General features: G+C 44.3%; 1 protein-coding gene across 1 annotated transcript in view; it reads right to left on the minus strand.

Annotated features, from left to right (window-relative positions):
* Positions 1-18,503: 18,503 nt before the first annotated feature.
* The window catches only part of RCOR1 (REST corepressor 1), an 84,908-nt gene continuing 79,881 nt past the window's right edge, over positions 18,504-23,530 (minus strand). Inside the window, exon 12 of the mRNA XM_027730859.2 lies at positions 18,504-22,873. Within this exon, the coding sequence (XP_027586660.1) occupies positions 22,832-22,873 (42 nt within the window). The 3' untranslated portion in view covers positions 18,504-22,831. The remainder of the gene's footprint in view (positions 22,874-23,530) is intronic.

Consider the following 23,530-nt stretch of genomic DNA (forward strand, 5'->3'; position numbering starts at 1 on the left):
CTCTATTCCAAAAAACCAACACCCCGTGCAATATTCTCTTTTTCTGTTTTACCACTGAGAAACTGTGTTTTCTCATGTTGCCAACTGCACCCAGCTGTCACCACCAAGCAAAGGCAGCTCAGCAGCCACATCCACTCTGGCAAGCCAAGTTGGAGAGTGTGGCCACACAGCCAGGGGGAAGAGCTGCACCACAGAGACTGTGTGAGGGGCAGCAGAGAGGATCTTCCTTCTGCTTTGCTCTCTGTGTTTTCTCCTTTTATCACTTGCATTCCTTCTTTACCTTTTCCTGCTGTCTTCTTCCTCCTCTCTCCTTGATAACAAACCCACCCTTGGTTCCCACCAGAGCTCAGTGGGTTTCAGCATCTGACATTTGCAGCTCCAACACCAAACTAAGCTGTGCTTTCTCTCAGGTAAGAATCATCAGTTCCACCATCAAGACTGCTCCCTAATCTCTGCACCTCTGTCTCCCCAAACAGCTTTTTTTCTCACCAGTCCCCAGAGTCCCCAAGCTCTCTGGGTGAGGTTAAGTTTGGAAACTATAAGCAGATGTCCATGGTGGCAGAGGACAGCATTTGGCTGGATCAGGAGAGCACAGCACTGTGGATGCCTGAGCTTTGTTGCCAAACCCACAAGTCCTTTGTGGGTGCATGAAGGCATGGGGTGTCCCTCTGTCCAGCTGTGTTTGGACCTGCAGCTCTCCCCTCCCAAACCGGCATCTCTGCTCACATCGTCACTCCATTCTCTGCTTCCAGCACTTGCTCAAAGTCAAAGCTCACTCAAACTCGACTGGCATTCACAGTGATTGGGCTAGGGGTACATATATCCTTTATTGCCAGAGTTTCACCATGCCACAGGGAGCAAATACTCCTCAGATTTAGTTTAGTGCGAGAATTTCTTTCATTAAATGCTCACTAGAAACCCCTCACCTTATCCATGCTGCTAATGCTGCACAGGACTTGGCATTATTCCAACACGCAGCCACCAACACTCAAATTTGTTGCTAATAAACATGAAGAAATGCTTGGCTGCTGATGCATCCATGACCTTGTCTCTGGCATCACAAGGAATTGCTGTTTTCCCCTTACCTGACTTCTCTTCCATTTTCCAGGATGCGAAACAATCAGTCATGGGGGCTGGGAGAGGGGGGTGGAAGTTGGGGGGAAATGCTCTTTTTTGCTCCTGGAGAAGGGAAGAAAGGAGCTGCAGGACACTTCTAGCCCAAGTAAAAAGCATCAGGCAGTCTGGCACCAAGTCATCCTACAGAGAAATTAGCAATGATCTCCACTGCAACAGGAACAGGAGCTGGCTGGATATTTGTCAGGATTTTGGCATGTGTGGGTTGGGATTGGTTGGGGTTTTTTGCTTTTATATAAATTAATTTAGAAATGGAATGCAGAGGTGCCCCTTTTATAGTGGCTCAGCTGAGAAAATGTTGATTTGCTGGTTTTGTGAGCGTTTAAGTGATAAGGTTCCTCTTGCTTTCACTGAACCAGCCCATTTCTACACCATGGGCACACCGGTTTGCTTCCTCTTTGCTCGTTTGTGAGGAATATATATCAGCTATATAAATGTTTGTTTGTTTTCCATGTTTGTATTTCAAACCTCCTTTTTTTCCTCTCCAGGCATCCTTATTGACAGACTAATAAATAGTACAGCCTCTCTTTCCCATGGATTAGGAGGACTGCAACTATCTGTTCAAATGCTCAGAATAATCCATTTTTTCACTGCACGTAATAGGGGAGGGGAAGAAAAAGCATCATAACCCGCAATGGGCAATCAGGCAGGAGAACAGCGTGTACACAAAATGCTCCGTAGCAGCTCTGGAATTACACTGTACCTGTTTCTGAAAGCTTCATTTTTCATTTCAGGATTTTGTATACCAGAAGATCCAGCTGCAAGCTTGAATCACTGTATTCCCATCCAGGCAGCTCACAGAAATCATGCAGGAGGAAAGCCATATACCAGCACCAAGAGGTTTATTGTTTTCAGCAGGCCAGGTAAGAATGGGTGTTTCAAAACAACAGCGTGCCCTGTATTTCTGGAAATGAAGAATTGGGTCTGAGGCTCTTGAGTCAAGAGCAATCTTCTGGTCTTCTCAAGAACCCAAATATCTCAGGATGCCACAGTCTCCCCTCCTTTCCCAGACGTGGTGCTGAATTTGTTAGTCCTGTGCTGCAGGGTGGGACCAGACATGGGAAAGCCGCACCAGATGTGCAGGTAGGATTTGCATCTCTGGTGTATTATGGCTGCAAAGCCCAATGCTCTAGGCAAGACCAAGGCAATAGGACTTACTAAAATCACTGCTTTTCCTCAAAAAAAAGTCATTTCTTGCCTTTACCACAGGGACGTTACCCACGGACTCATGGAGATTTGAGAGCACAGGGCACCGACTGGATAAAAGTGGCAGGAGTAAAGGAGAAACGAGATATGAAATTAAATAATGGATTATAACACTTGTCTCTTGCCTGTGAAAATCTGGAAAATAAGAGACGGGAATGTGCCTAGCACCAGAAATACCATTAATAAAGGTTCATGGAAGGTTTTATTTTTATGAAGACATGCTCAAAAGGAAGACAAGCAAAGCATGGCTCTAAAACAAATATAATTTTTCACAGTCAAAAAGATTAGTCTTGCTCAATAGTCTACAGCTAAGTGGGAAGAGGTAGTAATTAGGTGACACGAGACAAGAAAGAGAACAACACTGCAATCTTACAAAAAATATTGGAGGGCTAACGCTTTTATACAAAGACAGACACTCCTGAGGTATAAGATGGGAGATTTACATCAGACTCAGTTTGGTGAAATGCCTTGTTTAAGGCTAGGTTGTAAGGGCTGTCAGAGCTACAAAGCTCAAAAAGATGCTGCTAAAAAAGCCCAGTGAGGATTCACTACTACTGCAGATCACAGCTGCAAATCCTGGCCAGAAAACCATGGTGGGCTGAGTGAGAACATCGCAGCCCCAGGAAGTGGTGATGCAGAACCAGGACTGCAAGACCCAAGAAAAGATTTGCAAAGTCCAGTGTCTTTGCAGAAAGGCTTTCCCATCCACTGTGGAAGTATGCATGGGCTTCTGCAGCTCTGCTGCTTCGACAAGAACACAGTGAGGACCCACAGAAACAAACCTCGAAAGAAACCCCAAAGGTCCATCCCCATGGGGCCTTGGTACAGAGATGAGGAGGGGAACCTCTCACGGGGATCTCTCAAGAAGTCAAGGCACTCAGCAGGTGAAACATGAGCATCAGCATGAGGGTCTCTTATAAACTGAACATTTCTATGAGTGGGTAGAGAGAGGCTCAATAAAAGGTTTGGAAAGAAACTGTAATCGAGTTCACTGCTGACCTCAGCTAGCACAGTGGGAAAATAATTTCTGTCGTGGATAGAGGCAAGCTACATGTCTGAGGAAAACAAAATATTGAACTGTTTCTTTCAAGTAACAAGTTTCTATCCCAGAGCTGAAAACATCTTAAGCTTCAGCACTTGGACTCATGTTCCTCAGCTTGGATGGAAACCTGAGTTTCCAGGGTCCCCTCATGCGTTAAGGGGAGAACAGACACCTCTGAGATGCAGTTCAGCTCAGCTAGTTTAGAGAACTAGCTTAGAAGGAGATGAGCCGCATCCAAGAAAGGAGTATTTTTCTCCATCAGATAAAAAGAGGGGCTTTACAACACAGGTATCTACACATGAGCTGGTTGGTCACCATCATCTGAAACCAGGGTGGGATTCATCTTACCTAACTGAAGGAAAATTTGTAGTACAGGAGCTTGCAAGGAAAAAAAAAAAGAGAAGCAGAATTAAAGAAGGGAACAAAAACAAAATAAAAGCCCAATTCCCAGTAGTAGGTGAAGGCAATGCAGAGAGAGATATCTCTAAAATAAAATGAAAAAGACTCCAAGCTAGTGTTTCTGAACATAATGAAGGAAGCCAGATTCACAGGCCAAGGTTGGCACAGGCCTGCTGATGCTGGGAAAATATATATATTGATTTTGGATCATTGTTCTTAGAATCCCAAAATAGCATGATTAAAGATTACAAACCAGTAACAATGTCTCTAAAAGTCTATCTGCCAGTCACAGCATAACAACTATGGAAACAACAGATAACAAACCACAGTTTGTCTATTACAAGTTAAAGTGGTCCAGGGGGGAAAAAATTATTGTGAATAAAATCCACTGAGCCCAAAGCGATTTGGCTCAGTCTGGGTTCTCCAGCTTATCTACCTCATGGGAAGCAATGCCTACTGTCCCAGCCCGGCATACAAATGTATAATGAGGTGTTATTCTATTTGCTGGGAGGTAATTTCACCCTCCTGGTGCCTCCAAAGGGATTACTAGAGGGGACAAGACCTATAAGAGAAACAGGAAACCCTTCATCAGGTTCACCCAGGGAAAAGAGAGATGGCAGCTCTGGTTCTCCAAGTTGCTGAGGGAGGCTGGCCGGGCTCATCGGACCTGGAAGGGGACTGAAGGGTCAGCACAGGGACACTTGGGGTGCACATAAGCAAGAAGTCCAGTGCCAGGCACAACCAAGTCCCAGTGATTTGCTTGTTCAGTGCTATGCAAGTCTATCCTTCCTTCCTTCCAGACAGTGGGGCTGAGCTGCAGTGTCCCAGAGCAACCCAGCCAGAGCAGTTTTGGGAACAATAAGAGTGTGCAGCCAGGGACAAGAAGATGATGCCTTTTTTCAGCTGGCAGGAAGATTTTTTTTAATTTATCTCATACACTAAGATGCATCCAAGTCATTACTCCAGCCAGGCAACTGCCTCCCCTCCACCTACATGTATTGCCTGTGTGAAGAAGCTATAACCAACAGCTGGACCCCTCCACCCAACGAGTGGCTGTACCTCCATGGTGGCTGAGCTGCCTGGAGGGAGGAGTGGGCTGGTCCCGCAGGGGCCAGCACTGCCCAGGGGCTGAGCAGCTGCTGCTGGAGCTGCAGCCCCTCCGAGTCTCCAGCAGCTCCTCTGTGTCCAGGGCACTGTGACTTCAGGGTCTGCTGCAAGCTTGATGTTCTTGGCAGAGGCACGAGAAGGATGGAGGAGGGAGAGGGTGATGGAGAAGAATTCCATGCTGTTCTGAGCACAGTGAAAACTACAGAAAGAAAAAAAAAATCCTGCAGAGGTAGAAAAGCTGATTTACAGCCAAGCTCATTTTTAGAGTGGCAGCCCCCAACATCTGCTAATGGCAGCAAAAGTCCTCCCACTTTGGCTACACATCAGTTCCTGTATAAACTCATCTGAAGGCTGGCAGGCATTCTGGGATGGCTCTTTCTGTATGTTTTATTGCTTCAGTGCTTGTGAAGGGAACAAATTTCTGTTCCTGATGGCCAAGAGCCACACAACCTGCAGCTTCACCTCTCACTGATGTTTAAACCCCCCTGCATTCCCTGTCCCACACCCACTTGTTAATGCTGCCCCAGGCTGCAGAGTCCCAGCCCAGCCCCCACCTTCACCACAGCTCCACCAAGCCCCTACTTCCCAGTGGAGGACAACAGCACGGCAGCTGAGCTTCCTTCCACCTGGCCAGGAGTTCCCTTAGGAGGAAGGCTCCAGCTCACCAAGCCCAGGGCAGGCATGGCCTGGAGAGTGCAGCATGCACAAGCTACCCAGGGCAGTGCCAGCAGGGCAGGAGAACAGCTACAACTTCTGCTAAAATTCCTCTGCAAAGGACTCAGGATGCTAGTGGGTTTTAATTTTCCATGAACTTGCAAAAGCAGTATCCTGCAAAGCTGCAGCTGATTGTTCATGCTTACTCACCTAGTCTAACATTTATTATATTTTTCAAACAGACATTAGTATTAATTTAATCTTGATTTTATTTTTTTTTCCTGAAGTAGGCTATAATTATGTATGCTTTTCCCTGTGACATTTGCTGGGATATAGTGAGGCCAGGGCATTTTTAAAGGCTCAGTATAACTAGCATTTCAAAGCACACAAAGTAAACATTTTTAAAAAACAGCCTAGTCACTTGAACTCATATACATGGGACAATTTGATTTTTAATTGACTGCAGTTTTTCATTTTTTCAAAGGATAGGAAGTCTGATCGAATGGTGGAAGTCCTAACAGAGTATGCATGTTAAAGCATGCTGAATTTCTCCTCATTTTCTCCTCACAGCTGTAATATATTTTCCTTTCCACAGCTGAAGCCTCATGTTGACACTTAATCTCTGTGCTGCTGCCTTTAGTTGGGGAGATTTTCATACAGGAAATTTCCTACTGAGCAACAGTGTTTCACTGAACAAAGCTGCTTCCCTTTTGGTCCATCCCATCAGCGTGCCTGAGCATGGATTGGCAAAGGCATAAGTAATATTTTCAGTGGTTTACCCTTGCTCTTAAAAGCAATCACAGAGAAATACGGTATTCATTTCATTCCTCTATTTCAGGGAACATCTCTGAAAAGAAAAATAAAATAAAGGCCTCCTTTGGGGGTTCACAGGTCCCAGCTACCTACTGAGAAGTAGGTCATTAAAGCAAGAGTCACATCTCGCTGTGTATTAGTGCAGCATCTCACACAACAGACCCCTGACCTTGCTTGGGGTGCTGGGCAGGAGGCGGCAGCGCTCTGCAGCACAACAGCCATTGAGCCTTTAATAAGTTGTCTCAAATTACCACAGGAGACATTAAGGAAAGAGACATTTAATTACAGTTCTCTGTTAGAGGGGGAAAAAAAAAAAGCAAGGATCATTTTAATTCACCTCCCACAAAGCGTGGGAAAAGAATGCCATCTTCCCTGTTAAATCTCCTTTCTGTACCACGGTGACCGAGGCCGAAGGACAGTGGGGAGAGGACACCAGTGGCTCCTGGAGAAGTAAAGTGGAAGGCTCAACTTTTCCAACCCACTATAAAGGCCGTTACAATACAGCACTGGAGAGGTTGTCCTGCTTGGAGAAAGCTCCCTGTGTTCCTACCAGCACCTGCTGGTTGCACAGCTCCGAGTGCGGCATGTTTGTGAGAGGGCACTAACACTTCTGGGTTTGTTGCAGAAGCCACAGGGAGAAATTATGCACTGAAGCTGAAGAGTCAGGCTTGGGAAAAAGACAAACCTGATCTTTCCCTGCAGGAAGCAGAGGCCTGGGGGCTCACGTGGTAAGAGGGGCATGTCCCTAAAGTGACTGCTCAAAGGCACGGGGGGAGGCTCCTGCCATGGGAGCAGCAGTGGCAAGGAACTCTGCATGCAGACACCTCATCCCTGAGTAACCCAACCAGGCTGGAGTAAATTGGGCAGGTCTTTGGCCCCAGTTCCCCCCAAGACCTGGAGAAACATGGGCACAGCACTCAAGAAGAAACGCAGCATCTACACTGCTATTTCTCTTCCCAATAAAACTGTTACAATACCTAAGTGAAATGTGATTACAAAAACCAAGAGTATTTCTAAAAATAAAGAAATACCAGGAAATGCCTACATATGAAATGCAGCATTTTATCTAACACTCCCAATTGAACTAAACGCTGCGCTGCTCACTCTGCCGTTCCCAGAAAAAGCACAGCACATCTCCAATTGATTTACCCTTATTACTCATTTTGTAGTGGGGTTTGCAAATTCCTCTCCCAGCACAGCACGTAATTTTTCTCCATTGCTGATGAACAGCAGCAGGCTGACTCCGATAAATCCCACTTGGTCAGAATTGAGTATCTCCATAATCATTCCTCCTAACCGAGTGGGTGAAAACGCTGCTGGCACTGCATTAGTGGGAGGCAATTTCAGTAGTTGCATTTATCCTTTAGCTTCCTTTAGCTTCTACCACAGATCCCAGAGCTTTCCCATTATTTCAGATGCTGGAGATGCTTTCCTCAACTTAGGTGGAAAGCAATCCTGTCCAGGAGGAAAGGAGATTTGAATGCCATCATCTCTGGGAAGAAAATCACCTTTAGAAAGACTCAACCCAGAATCATCAGTTGTTCTCAAGGGGAAGCGAGCATTCCGGTGCCCTTTTCCTGCCTCAGCTGAAGGCACTTGGCTTGAGCAGGAACCCAACAGGTCCCATGGTTGGAGTAAGATTTATGAGTAGCTTAGCAATATGTTTGTTTTTGTGCAGTCAGTTACTACACAATGACAAGTGTCCTTAACTTGACACTTCTGGGGCTGGCATTTCCTGCCCAACAGGAAAATTGTTGGCCAAGAGGCTCTAAATAATTAATCCCTGGCCATCCTCAATATTTGCTGATAAGACCCCCGAGCGAGGGTCCATGCTCACTTTTCCTGGGCATAGGTAACCTCATTTCCATCTTTTTTTTTTTTTTTTAATTGAACTTGCAGTAGGTGAGTACCAGAGATAAACAGGGGAGGAGGAGGAGGAAGGTGACAGTTTAAACACCAAAGCTGACCTGCCTGGCATGCCAATGATGCTCCTCCACTGGCAAACCATTTCCCTATCTCTCCCTACAGCAGAGGAGAGGCAACCCGGGACAGCAGTGCAGGAAACGCAAACCCATTAGCTGTGCCTCTCAGTTAAAGGTGACATCTAGAAAGCTCCTCACCACAGGAAGGAGGTGGTATGCCTGGCTAACTGTGCCCCTCAGTATCCTCAGGAAGTGATACAGGGGCTGGAGCCTCCCCTATGCCCTTCCCAGAGGAGACTCAGCTCAGCTCCCTGACCCATGGACTGGTGTTGCCTCGAGATCCTGGTGCCCCCCAGGCCTCCAGAGGAAATCACATTATTTTCTCTCAGGGACGCCTGGGGCCTTGCCTGGACTCCGCCAATTAGAGGCAGAGTTGCAGAGAGACTGCAGAATTACTCTCATTTGGTATTTCATTTTTTCAGTTAGATTAGTTCAGGAATCAGAAAATGAATGAGCTTAGCTCAAGTCCCACAAGCCTGCTTTTCCTCCAGGCAGCTAAACACGCAGCTCGACTTGCTAGGCAAACATTTAATCACTTTCTGCACTCAGCATCCTCCATCATGCTGGGAGGTGGGCTCTGGCCAGGTTCCTTAAACAGGCAAAGCAGCCTCATGCATATACTTATTTCCCGAGCAAGTTGTGGTCAACGTATGAGAACAGACACAAAGAGAGGAAATCACCTTTTGTAAGGCAGCAACCTTGTAAATAGGATCAGGTTCAATGGCTTTCTTGACTTCCAGAGCATCTTCAATGCAGCTATGAAACAGGAACCCATCTGATAACGTACCTATCCAATAATTTATTCCAGGAAACACAGGGGAAGGGAGATTCACCTCCAAATGTCATCAGTGCCAAGTATCACGGGTTTGAGTGGAGGGCATTTAAGTTTTCCAAAGTCCTCCTTTTCATGAAAGCAGCAGGAAACTCATACTACTTGGTTTATCCAAAATAAGACTGAGGTGCAGCTGCCTCCTCATCAAGTACCAGGCTGGGAAGAAGTGGCTGATCATGGTCTTTAACCTAGCAGAAGGCAATGCAATGAAGTATAGCAAGTAGAAAACAAAAAAGATGCTGGGCAAATTAAGGCAGCAAAGGTAACTTAAAATTGAAGCAACTTGCTTAGGGACCTTGTGAATTCATCATTGCTTGAAGTCAAACCTGGGCATCTTTCCAAGAGCTACGTTACAGCTCAAGAATAAATTACAGGTGTGACAGAGCTTATGTTCTGGAAGCGCAGAGATATGACAAAGGCCGCGGAAACAGTCACATCAAGCGGATATCATTATGAATAAATTGTTATTCCTTACCTGATGGGAACTGCTGAAATGTGCGGGAGAGGAAAGGGGAGAAAGGGATAATTAGGGCAAGCTCCCACAACTGCCTGTATCAATGGTTTGTCCTCCTGAGACATCACCTCCCAAGGAAAACAGCACTGCTTGGTTTGGGAGGCTGGATGAGACCCTTGAGGTAAATACCAACAATGCTGGGCTTGGAAGAGCAGTCCTCACTCTGGTACCAAATGCCAAGCATATGCTCCACACGCACCATCTACTCCTACTGCTGTCCTGCTAACCTGGGCAAATGGGGACCTGCTTTGTAGGAGCCTCTACCCTCAGCTGGGGAGGTCTAGCTGGCATCCAACAGCTGGAACCTACCACGGCACATCAGAAAGCAATTGCAGGTTTAAAACCCATTCCTGGGTTTCCAGACTTCAAAACCTGCAATTCATCCCACTTCATCATTTACCACTAGACGTGTGGGTCCTTCATGCATCCCAGCACAGCTTGTGTCTCCCCCTCAAATTACATTCATCTAGACTTTTCTTCAGAGAAATCCCCCAAATAAATCATTAGTGATTCATAATTTATTGAAGCAGTTCCCAATCCTTTGGAATAGGTATTGCTTGAGCTGTCATCTGACAAGATTAATCACTTTTCAGAGCCACTGGGAACACCTTCCCCATCCTTGCCTCCTCAGAGCTTTGCCGACTCTGGCAAAGTACAGGTTAGAGGTGCCACCTGGCACTCCTGCATCGAGCACAGGCTGTTGAGAAACAGTTTTCTGTAGAAAGATAACCAAACTCAAAGTTTCGCAGCAATAAAGAACACGGCACATCTGTCACTCAGCTCTGCTAATGATTAATTCCCTTTGCCGCCTCATTTCCAGGACTTTGTTAAGAGCTAATTTCTAGCCCTACCACAGAGTCTGGGCTGAAGCACCCACCTCTCCACCCTCCTTGGCCAGAAACCATCTCCTGCAAAAATAAATCCTGTCAGTTCAGGGCTCTGAGCTGCTCCCTGCACCAGGGGCATAGTCTACACTCAGTGCCTCCTTTCCATTCCCCAAGGACTTGTACAGCTTCCTTCCAGCCCCTCACTGTTCCTGCCACTGCCCTTCTGCAGCCTCTGCTTCACCACTGGACAAGAGTTGGATTTTTTGTCAGTATATTTCAGTATCTTTGAATGGCCAGAGTAATAAACTAATCCCAAGCTTCCCACATGAAAGAGCTCCTTCTAAGAGGGGTTAGGAGGGAGTGAAGAGGAAATACAAGGACACATCCATGCCCCTTCCTCTTGTAGGGTCTTCAGTTTCTTCCCCAGTTTCTGCTGTAGGCACTATTCAAGACAGCAGCACACACACACTGCCCAGCTTCCAGCCACAAACATACGGCTTCCAAAGGCTTCTGCAAGCATTAATCAAACACTTCAGGACACACAGTTTTCACATACTAATTTACTTAAATGACATGTTACTTTGTCTTCACATCCAAGACACCTAAACAGCTGAACAGAAATCACAAACTGAATCTCAAAGGAATAATTAGTATACAAAAATAAACCAAGCTGAGCTAAAGCCACCCAGGCAAGTGGCCCTTGGGGTCTGCCTACAAAACAACTCACTTAGAACAAAATTGTCACAGAATAGTCACTGAAAAAATTTGGACAGTGTTCTCCAAAGCTCCAGCTATTCTAGGAGAACAACCTGCTATAAAAGGCTGTCATGAAAAATGGAACCTGTGATCTGCAGCCAGACTCAGCAGGGAAAACAAACCGAACTTTTCATCCATTACTCAGGAATGGCCTTAGAGATGGGACCATGGCAGCAGTCCCAAGCCCCAACTCCTCCACAGACTGCGATGGTGCTTCCAACTGCTCCCAGTGTAGATTCCATGGTGTTGATTTCTAGACGCCCACGCTTGTCTGTAGCTGGAGCACAGCCGAACAATCTTGTTGATGTGTATAATATCAAGACATTCTTCTTGTGCTCTCCAACTTTCCTCTGTGCTTTGATTGTACTTGGTTAGGAGTTTGCAGAAAAAACTGCTAAAAATACCATCACTGCCAAGGAGGAAGCCAACACCAAGGGCAGCATCCTTCTAGTATCGGAGAACTTCAGCCTTCAGAAAGTGAGTCCACACTGACATCTCTCTCCAGAAGATTCTTGCATCCAGCCAAGGACCCCATTCCTCCAGTCTGCTACATGACCTCAGCCTCTATAACATTCCTGCAACAGGGACACACTCACAGCCACGTGCAGCTCAATCAGTCCCTTCCCACTAGCATTGACTTTTCATAGGACTTGTCTTGCACAAGGCAAAAATAACCCTTTGCTATTAGAGAATATCCGCCACAGATCTCTTGTACAATACCTTGTTTGAGCACATTTCCTAAAACGACATTGTGGGGTCTTTGGTAGCCAAGTATCACAAGGATTAGAAAATGCATCTTCCTTAGGTGTGTTAATTGCTCTTCTATAACTGTGAAACATTAACTAAGGGTTTTACCTCCCAAAGCCCCACAGGCTGGCAACCCAAGACGTAACTGACCCCTTTTCTAGGACTGACTAATCCATAGGAAGGACACATCCTAACACTTCCCATCTGCAGACATCAGACTGACATTACTGTCTACCCAGAGCTCATGGGTGAGTTAACCTTGACTCAGGTTTGGCAGAAATTAGCAGGAATTATAGTTTTGCTCCACCTCCACAAGCACGTTAACAACCCACAGCAGTGCTGTGAGTCCTCCCCAAGTGACCAGCAGTTGTTTGAAGCCTTTAGTAGGTTCTGAATTTTTAAACAAAGACATATTCTCCTGAGGGTTTACAGGCCATTAAGTAAACATTAAACTTTTTAGCAAAATGTAAAAACATTGAAAACCCTCTCAATTACTCAGCTTTCATTTATACAGCACTGTGACCTCTCTGTCCCAGGAGGCTGTAGAAACAAGACTGAGTTACTAAATGAAAAAATGCACCTTTACAAGAAAAATAGAGATGACTCCACTGCCTTTTGGCAATCTTTTAATGTAAGAACAGCAACAAAAATTATATAAACCCTCTTTGCTTCATTTTACAGATTACTTTTTTCTTTTCATATCAGAGCAAAAGCAAAACATTGCAGAAGGACAGAAAACAGGACCACATTGACTGGCCTCTGGTTAACACAATTATTCAGGAAATCCTTAAGATTAACCTGTTCGATCCAGGAGATTACCATCTCCAGCGGACAAAGTAAAAAAAAAAAAAGAGTTTCATGAATGCAAGATAATTCTCTCCTTAATGCCTTCAAAATGGGTTCACCAACCAACAAGGAAGCAATTTGAGGTGCTGGATGCTCTCGTGAGTCGATAAAGCATTGCTGAAATCTTGCTGCTTCTCACAGCACACCAACACATCCCTTCATTAGCAAGGCACGTCCTTCCTTGTCAGGTTTCTGCTTGGCCACAACACTAATAAGAGGCCGACAGGTAATCATTTAAAACTGCATTTGCTGTAACGTTATCAAGTTATTTACCATCCACCTGGTCCAACTCTTACTGCAGACTATGTAAATGCACCTAACAAGGCTTGGATTAGGCTCCTTACTGTTTATTTAATGTCTACTGCAGGGCCTACACCCCCTCTTGGGGGGGACTTGTGGTTTAAAGCATTAATACAAAAATATCTTGGGAAGCTAGGGAATCATAAGTAATTTTTTTTTATATATATGTATATAAAAATCAAGTTTTCTCCTCTTATTGTAAGACATTTTCTCTGCACCTCAAGAGCCAGGCTGGCAGAAGAAGACTCAGTATTTCTCATTATGGAAGCCCTAGGAAGCGCACATTTGAGGGCAGCGAAGATGCAAGTCAGTTGATAGTTATTTGTTATGGAGCTTTTTTCTTGACACTGAATTCTGAACCACAGATCTGGAGCCCTGGGCAGATCCCAGTACTCACCGCTAACAATGCACTAAAATAAAACCAGGAGGAAGAGAAGTTATCCATCCATGCCTTGGGCTAAAGGCATTGTTCATAACAAATTGCTTGACTAGTTTATCTTCCTTGTGTACACAGCACAGTTCTCTTAAATTATTTTTCTGCTGCTAAATCCCACTGTGGTTCTGGGTCACTCATTTGGAGTCAAAGCAAGAGGCTGCTTGTGATGGAGCACAGGCACGGGGTATTGTTTGCTTCCCGAGTAAGGCACGGCGCTGATCCCACAGCCTCCCATGATTAATTGCAGAAACTGAAATCTTTATACAAATACTTTTAAAGGATAATTTGTTTAAGCTTAAAAGTTATCTTCTCAGAATATTTGTACCAGTGAGACTTGACCGTACAAGGGAGAGAACCAGTCACGCAGCAAAAGGGAATTAGCTTAAAAGAGAACATCCAATTGACTGCTTTTGGGTTTATTAATAGGGTTTTTTTAATTTATTTTTTCAAGAGAGAACATTAACAGCACAATATATTGATAAGAGACACAAAGGTACTTTTGGCATCAGAAAAGCTGTCCCTGAAGTTGTACTGGACAGGCTAAAAATGGTAGAAAATATACATCTATTTTCAGCATTAGTGACACTTCTTCACAGGATGACACTTCTTACCTGAGCTGTCTCTTCAAGACAAGTGGGACACAGGGCCCAAAGGAATGGAAATTGGGTCCAGTGAGGTTCCCCACACAACACAGATACATTTCTAGAGTACTCAAAAGGTACCAAGCCAGAGAGGTCTGGCACTTGGAGAATGAACAGTTACTGCATCCCAATGGCAAGTGTCCCGGCTGCTGTGGGCTGCGGTTCAAGGCAGGCAAGGCACCTGCAGCGAGCCAAGGCTTCTTCAAATCAGCTTCTATACCCAGAATAGCACACACAAAATCCAGCTGAGCGCCACAACACCACCTTTACTTGCCCAGGGGCATGTCTCTCAAGTCTTCCCCTATTCCAAAGCCATTTATCCCACCCCCCAGACAGCACATGGAGCATAGCCATGGACCTGACTACTCAAGGGAGCTCTCCGTCCCCTGCTCTCACCCACACAGATGCCAGCCAGCAGCTTCATCCTGGTGCACGACTGGACTCGAAATCCACAGCCAGCACACTCCTACACAGTCCCAGCACCTCTATTCACCTCTGACACCGGAGCTGCTTGGCCTCTGCATCCACTGGCCAGTTGCAGGCAGCTGAAAGCCAGGACAGGGGACAACTCCAGATACAATCAGAGGCAGGTATGTCTCCCAGAGCACCCTTCCACCAGAGGCCGTGGTCCTGCCAACAGTATAATTCCTGGGATTCAACACTACTCTCCTGAAAAAGCAGCTGGCAGTAAGGGTGGACCTAAGTGGCAAACCAGGGTTGCTCAACACTCTTCTGTACCAAGAAGCAGGGAACTGGGAAGAATCTTCTCAGTACCATGTTCAGCACAGTAACTACAGCACCTCCTTCACATACTTTCAAAGTTTAGGATTAATGGAAATGTTTGTCCTCAAACCTGGAAGAATTACCTCACTAAGGTTCTGGACAGCCTAGTTTTACTCCCATCAACACTGCCTTTATCAGAACACGTGATGCCCAGGTGCCATTTCGAGAGAACAGACACAACCCCCAGACCTCCTTTCCACCTTTCCAAGCAAGGCAGGAAAGCACAGGTGCCTTCCTTTCATCTCCATCTGCTTGGGCAGACCAGTCTTCCAGAGGATGAGCCAGGATTGTACAAAATACCCCACAGGAACCTCGCAAAGCATTGGTATGAGGCGTTCACATTTCTTTGTCCAGCTGCAAGTGCAACACCCAGTGCTGAGCGAGGGATTTAAGTCCTCCCTCCCCTCCTGGGTTAAGCCCAGGCAGCCGTGGCACCAGTGTGGTTAATGCCCAGCTTCCACACCCGAGACAGAGCCCTAGGCTCTACCTTAATCTATAATAAGGGAAGGAATAAGCACTTCCAGCATGTAATACATTAGATCAGTTTTCAACATCTAATTTAGGATTAAATTAATTATACCCTAGAAAAGCTTATTTCTCTCCAAGGGATTCTGGACAGTGAGCTCAGGCAGCGATATCCTTATCCACTGATGAATCCTGCACCTTGTGATAGACTAGTCAGGCACACTGCTCTCTCTGGCAAACCCACTGCACCCATTCTTCTATTTCATTAATTCACCTAATTCTCTTTTCCATCACAGCTTATTCTAAACCTTGAATACACAAGGCAGCATCAAGAACTCTGCAGCTGCCTAGATCTCCTATTCATCTTTTTCTTTGAGAAATCAGTTCAGTTTTGTCACACACATAGTCTCATCTACCATTTCAAAAGCTTATTCATGTCTTGCTAAGCCATACAGTCTCATAAGCTAGGTGTCAGACAAATTATGTCTGTTCCCCCAAAGTGTGCACGTAGGGAAAAGCACCTCCCAGTTCACATGTGCATGTTTTACTTCCATCGTTCCACACACCACCTCCTGTTGCAAACTAACTTCATGAAAACTAAGCATGTGTCCAGAATCAGAACAAACACCTCACCTCTCACTCATCCTCGTCTCCAGCTGGATACAAGCAGATGTCAGCACAATGTATCAGTTCTTTAACTCCCATTTCCCAATCTCCCCAGTGTAAACTTCTTGGCTCGTCAGTGCTTTTTCCCATCTCAGAAATCCCTGCCCTTTGCTGCCCTTGCTAGGCTAGGCCTGCAGCCCTCCTCCAAACAAACTTCTCCCCTTTTAGTAGGGGAAACTTCCAGGTGATTTCTCCACCTCATATCAAAGTTCAGACCTCCTGTATGCTACTGTCCTCAAGAATTCCCTCCTTGATGACTTCAGAAACTAGTTCCCTTAATATTTTACAGTGATTCTCTCCTTAGCCTTTCGGCAGCAAAAGAAAACAATTTTTCTACCACTGTCAGCAGGAGTGTTTTTGTTTTGTTGGGTTTGTTTGTTTTTACACACACAGTTTTTTGACTGTTTACTAAAAGCAACACCAGAAATTACATTTGCCGTTATTACCTCAAAGACTAGATGGGTGGATAAGCCAGAGCATGGTTTGGAGGAGAATGTTATAATGGGTTTGATAACTGGGTTTCTCTCTCAAACATCACACAGCATCTTTCACACTGGAAGATAGTTTATGAAATGAAATCCAAGCTTATACTATTATTTCATAAAACTGATAGTTGGGGATTTGATTAAGATCTCAACACACAAACAGCACCAACACTGAACTCTTCCCTTTCAGCCTGAACTCCAGCTCATACTGCATCCTACAAGACATTTCCTATCCTAAGGGACAAGTACTCCATGCTGCCATATTGCTCATACTCCACAGGAGGGGAATGGTCTGGAAGACACACTCATGCTTTGGAAACTAAGGTTTCCCCATATACACCTTTCCATTCTTAGTTAAGGTCCAAAGCTTAGTTAAGGCCAGACCTCGAAGCCCAAACCACAGTAGTTGCTTGAGTGCTGATGATGCCTTAACACTTCAGCACTGGAAATTATCAGATTCCAATTTGTTTATGTAGGACAGGCTATCAGGAATACCGAATACATTAATTCACCACTGCATTCCTATTTACAAATACATACCACTACTAGGTAGAAATGTAGCACCTGTGTTTCCAAAAACAGCAGTATTACCACTACTTTACCTTTGCTTCTGGACTCCTCAGGAGACTCCTGAGGTACATGTTCAGGCAGGGAAGTCCCCATTTCCTCACCTCTTTTTGTTCCCTGATTGAAAGAAGGGGAAATTCCTTCTTTTTTATTTGTGTCTTTGTTTTACTTTGGGGCAAGAAGAGCTGGTTTGTATTGAAGGTTTAAGGGCTGAAAGGACTTCGAGTCAAACTCCCCTGAAAGAGCAGATCGCTACTTTACAATACTGGTACCATATTCTCTACCAGCAGGAAAATTACAAGGATGCTTTCCAGTAAGGAAGCAGGAAGCACCCTCAGTTTTCAAAAATGCTGTCTGTTCTTCCAAAACCCCAAGCCCTTCTTCCTCTCCACTCCCTTACTTCACAATATAGAAAGGCATGGCTAATTCCTGCCCTCCATATGCTGCAGCATTGGAAACCACCACAGTATCCTTCTGTATTAGTTCTACTGTAGAGAACTTCTTGTCACCTGTCCTGCACTAACACCCAGAGCACCCTGCCTGTCAAAGGTAACAAGGCAAGACAGAGCAGTTTCCCCCCAAACTGCCCTATAAAGTCTTGTTTGGGCTTCTGCATTTAGTGCTTAGTAGCACTAAGCATGTGAAGAGACAAAATACAACCTTCCTGAAAATCTCAAGGCACAAAATTTCCTGCCCTTTTGAGCACCTTCAATAGCAACATCTACGCACTGCTAAGCTTTGAGGGCAAGGGTTGCCTTTTTCTATATATTTTAAACGCATTTCTTTCATTGTAGGACAAAGATGAAAATCTCGTCAACATGTACAGCCAAGTGCTCTTTGCACGCAGCAGAGGAAGCAGTCTATTCTTCAGGTCCTCCTCATAACAGGGATGACACTGTCAACTACACTCTCCCCATATTCTATGAGCAAGGCTCCTGCTCTACCTCTTCAAAACCAGCCATCGCTCCAGTCCCACTGCTTCCCAAATGCAAGAGCAGCTGCCTGGAAGGTGGCCAGGGAAAGGAATGTGCCACACCACCAGGAAAGGAGGAGCAGCCGCCTCTCCAGGGCCACTGGTGGGAATCACAACAGGCAGCTCCAGCTGGCAGCAGTGTACTAAGGCTGCTGGAGTTTCCCAAGAGCCCAGGACTTTGATCCCTGACTCCAGGGAACCTGCGCTCCAACGACACCTCCACACAGACGACGCAACACAGCAAGGGGCAAATGCTGGTTGCATCTCCTCACCAAAATTTGAAAGGTAAGGGGGGTCAATTACACATCAGAACCACACTTTATGTCAATAACATTTTACTACACATTTTATTACATCAATGGCTTGAAAAAATTTTATTTGATGTCAGCAAACATTGGAAATCATAGAAAAATGAATTATGTAGAATTTCACAAAGGAATTTACCCCACTATAATTCCTCATACAGTAAAATAATCCAAAACCAAATGTTACTTTTCAGTGGCTAAGCAATTTTATAATGCTATGAACATTCATCACAGTAAGTGTGCTGAATAATAGAAAACAGGCAAAAAAGACATTTAAAATATTACTTACAACAGCATTATTACAACATACTTTCTTTAAAATCCCAACGAGTATTTAATCACTTCAAAAGCTATACAGCATTTCCATTATATTTGCAAACTTAACCTTATACATCTTTTAAAATCTTGAAAAAACTTCTTTTAAGCAATCTATAAGCAGTTAACAAAATTGATAAAATCTACATAATGGAATACTATACACTCCAGTATAAATCTTATTTTAGGAGAATATGAATGTAAACACTCATTATTATACAACATGCATAGACTATACTGACCTTCCATCTTCTGAACTGTAACTTTCACTGCAATTGTGCTTTACTATCAACAGGAAAAGCTGCATTAATCCAGGGAGTGGCAGAAAGTATTTGCTTTAGGGGCATTGCACAAGATCACTAGATTTTTTTACTTGCTGAAGACAAGCTGGAGCTAATAAAATAATTTTTCACTTTTTTTTTTTTTTTTGTAGACAGTAAGTATCAGGCCACTCATTGCTGAATGGGCTGTGCACAACTTTATACCAATTGGAAAAACACGCATTATCAAAAGAAATCTCCTCCGGTATTTTTGCATTTTGTTGACTTGGAGATTTTTGTTCACAAATCCAGTGATCGAGTTAGTGTAATGCACTGTTTGGCTCATATTTGGTGTGCAAGAATACCAACAGCATATTAGCGATTTCAGAGAATAAAAACTGAAATTTAAAGTGACAATGAGCATATTTTAATACATAATGTTTCTGATGTATTTGTACAGGAAAGAAAAATGTTTGTCGGGACATTGCTTTAAGAGAGTAAGAGTTTCACTCTTATTTTAACTATTAAAAAAGTGTTCTAGTGGATATTCATGGGGTCTTCCTGGTTGCAAACTTGTAAAAATATATTAAGAAATCATTATCCCCATTGGTATTAAATATATTGAGACACAACCATTGTGGTTGCATTACCAGTTATGGCTACTATGGTCTTAAGCATCTGATTGTACATTGTTGCTATACTGTTAAGCACAACTGAGGCGTGTATTTTTTTCCCTTGGTTATAAGATTAAATTACAAAAATTGATCACTGTTTCAAACCAGTTAAACACGAATATTCAAGTAACAAGGTTGTTTTAATGGATAAGTGAAAAAAGAAGTTACCTAGCACTTTACACAACTACATAAAAATTAAATAGAACAAATGAAATTTGTTTATGCATATGCAATACACTTTTATATCTTTAAGATTTCTAAAACTAAAACTTAAACTATCATTTGCTTTAACGATACCATATTTTGCACAATAACTTATACTTAGGAGAAATAATTTCCCATTTTCCACAAAATATATATAATTATGACATTCACATTGATAGTTTAAGAAACAAAATTTAAGTGAATATTCTATCTTATGCAGTTATCTTTGTGGACCCTTCTAGTCAGAATGCAACCAGTTGATGTTTCTAATGCTTGACCCATTTAAAAAAAGAAAAAGAGGGTCTTCACCTAAACAAGATCAAACCATTTCAAAAGCTAAAATGATTTTATCGCATTTAAAAACATAGTTCAAGAGAACATAAAAAACTAAACCTTTAAAATACAGTGCTATTATATTGCATGTATCAACTACAATAAGATAGCAGTCAACTGAAAAGTAATTAAACAACTTTTTTCTTCCTAATATCACGAATTATACATGTTTCCCCCTACCCCTTGGGGATGAAGCCAAAACACAACTTTTCTGATCATAAGATGGACAGATTTGAGGGCAAAAACCAATAGAAAGTCCTCACAGGTAACTAACTCTCCAGCAGAAGCCTCTCCTGACGAGTCCCCCCAGCTGGGATGCAGGTTCCACAACATTCCCACACTGGCGAGGACCTGTCTCCATGCATTGGTACCAGCAGGAGGTTTAATACTAGAGTGTTTCTAATGAGCAGCATTGCTTTACACAACTGTCAACTGGATTCACAGTGCTATTTGCCCGGTCTTTAATCCTAATTCACACACTGGCTAACAACTAGCGTCCTTTCCCACAGGAGACTCCCAACTCCAACTGGCACAGGTCTGAAGGAACATCTGAACCACAATCAGAGCTCCCAGTTCACAGCAACAGCTGTAGAGACACAAACATCAATACAAAGGATAGGGAATAGCTCCCTTCCATACTCACATCACCTCGTAGGATCTCTCTGGAGCTACTAGAATGGAACTGCTCAGAAACAGCTGCCAGGTTTCTGAAACAGGCCCTTTGTGGGCTCCATGCTCCAGCATGCCCTAGGAAATCCCTATCTGCTCTGTGCCTGTGTGTCATTGCTCAGTTTCTGATGTTGAATTACTCTCCTCACACAAGGCCCAAGGGGAAGGACTTTCCTTGGGCAGTGTCCACACTGCAGGAGGTGCACAGAGCTGGCTCTATTACCCAGCTGGCATCAGCCTGCCTCGCTCAGGTACAGAGAGCAGAGCCACTACAGCACACAACATAGCACAGCCCAGCAGCTAAACATCAGCACCAAGGACGGGGCTCAACTATGAGCTGCAGCACCTCAGCTGCAGGCCAGGCCACGGACTAGCTCATTTCAGGTTGTGTTAAGAAAGGCTGGTGCTGTACATCACTGTGTGCCATCTTGGCTTGAACCCTCTGCAGAGGAAGAGAAGCAAAAAAGGTCCTTTTTTCCACCTGGTGGTTTCTTTCAACATCATTAAATTAACCATTTTTAAATGCTTTGTGACTAGTGTTATTTTGCAGCTTTCCACTGGACAAGAAGTAATAATGCTGCTTCTAGTTTCTCTGAACACTGTCTGCTTGGCAGTCAGCAACTACCTTGTTCAAGGTGCAAAGTCCTCATACAGGACTTCCAAGAACAGCTCCAGTTCAAGCCAGGTCATCCGAGCAGAGGGCTGGGATTTGAAAGCTGCATGCACCAAGTATTTGGAAAAGCACCTCTTAGATTTTAAATTGCATATTTTGGTTCAGAACATGAAAGCGATGTGTGCTCCAGAAGGGTTAAAATGGCCAATGAAAATTAACCCGGTTCTTCTCCATTAAACTTCCAAGAGATCAAAAACTCTTGAAGGTTGAATTTTGTGCTCCAACCCTCATCCAGACTTTCAGTGGGAGAAGCAGTTTGATGTCTTTGGCAAACAGCGCTCTGAAGAGAAATGAGACACTGGGACAGAAAGTGACCTATGGTAGCCAAATGTAAAAAGGCACATATTCCCCAAAGGAGAGGCACCAGAGGAAGTTTGTTTTGACTTAATCCCGCAGAGGATCAGGAAAAAGAAAGTTGTGTAGCACTCATTTAACAAGTTACAATGCAAATGCTGAATGCCAGGGGTTAAATAGCGTATCAAACAGTTTCAGATTACATATTCCCTTTTGCACTAAATAAAAGCCATTAAAATATACAGGAATAAAATGCTCAATTAGGGAGCTTTCTATGAAGCAAGAACACACAAATACAGTGGAAGGAATTGCACAAACCAGAAGTGTAATGAGTTACATCTACAACCTTGGACTGACCAAACCTTACAAATAACATTTCCTATCACTTTGCATTATTCAAGATTGTTTGTTAACATGTCCTGTCATGGCAGAACAAACCTGACACTGCTGGCATGTGCACAGGCCTCTCCTTTATAGAAAGCTCACTAACAATAGTGTCATCGTAAGAATACACAGGAAGCGGAGACCACAAGGCCATGCAGCAATACATACTTATACCCTATGGACCAAGTATTATAAGAACTCCTAATGTGTAGAGTTACTGTGGGGCTGCTAAGGAGCTCCTTGTTTTGCAGGTTGGTCAAAAATTTATAGGTGTTACTGGTTCTAGAAGTCCCCATGCTTAAGCATGATGTTGATGAAATGGAGAGCTGAGCTACCTGGGTGCTTTTGAAAGAAAGTGGAGGCAGTATGGAGGAATGAGGGGAGATTAAGGCAGATGTAGCACAGGACTGGAAGCGTTTGCCTTTTTTTTGGTAATAGCTGCTTGTCCACAGATATGATGCAGATGGCTGTCTGAGGTTTGCTAATACCTGATATCCTGGATAACACAGTAGTCAACACAAATTGTTCTAGGCTACAGCACCTTCTCACGAAGCAGATGCATATCTGACATCAAGAACAGAAGTAGCCTGGAGGGAAGGGGAAAGGGGGGAGAAAAAGGAGATGTTTAGTTTAAAATGAATACACAATAGGCTTTCTTGCATCTCCAAGCTTCACCCCAGATCCACGGTACTAAAAGCGACTAAACAGACAACACTGGCACATGGGAAGAATCGCAGCAGCTTTCCCTGTTTTGAGGCACACTGGGATTTGTTGTTGGGAATTTAAACGTACAGGAATTAAGACTGGAGCTGCAGCTGCTTTATAATCAGTAGTCTCACCTCCCTCCTTCAAAAAAAGGGAACTGTAGCCACTTGCTATGGAAAAGCCCAGAGCCCTGACTAAGCTTTCACCAGGCTGGTGGCAAGACAGCTAAGGCATGCCAGGGGAGAAAGCACCCAAGGGACTTCAGTGTTAGGCCAGCAAAGTCTTCTCCTGGCTGCTGCAGAGTCCCCCTGACTTGACCAGACGCCACCTGTGTAAGTGCCCTCAGGAGCAGGCATCAGCCATGCAGTACTGTGCAGCTCAGGAGGGACTGGGAAACCTGCTCCTAGGCCACACAGATCACTTACGGGATAATTCCAATGACATGTCACCTTGCCCCCAGAACTGCTGAGACAGGCACCCAGTCAGTACAGTGCTTATGTTATTTCTGAAGGCAGGAGCACTGCATTTATAGCCAGTCT

This window comes from Pipra filicauda, unplaced genomic scaffold, assembly GCF_003945595.2.
Source record: "Pipra filicauda isolate LSUMZ 115617 unplaced genomic scaffold, ASM394559v2 scaffold212_size3012638_pilon, whole genome shotgun sequence".
NCBI lineage: Eukaryota > Metazoa > Chordata > Aves > Passeriformes > Pipridae > Pipra > Pipra filicauda.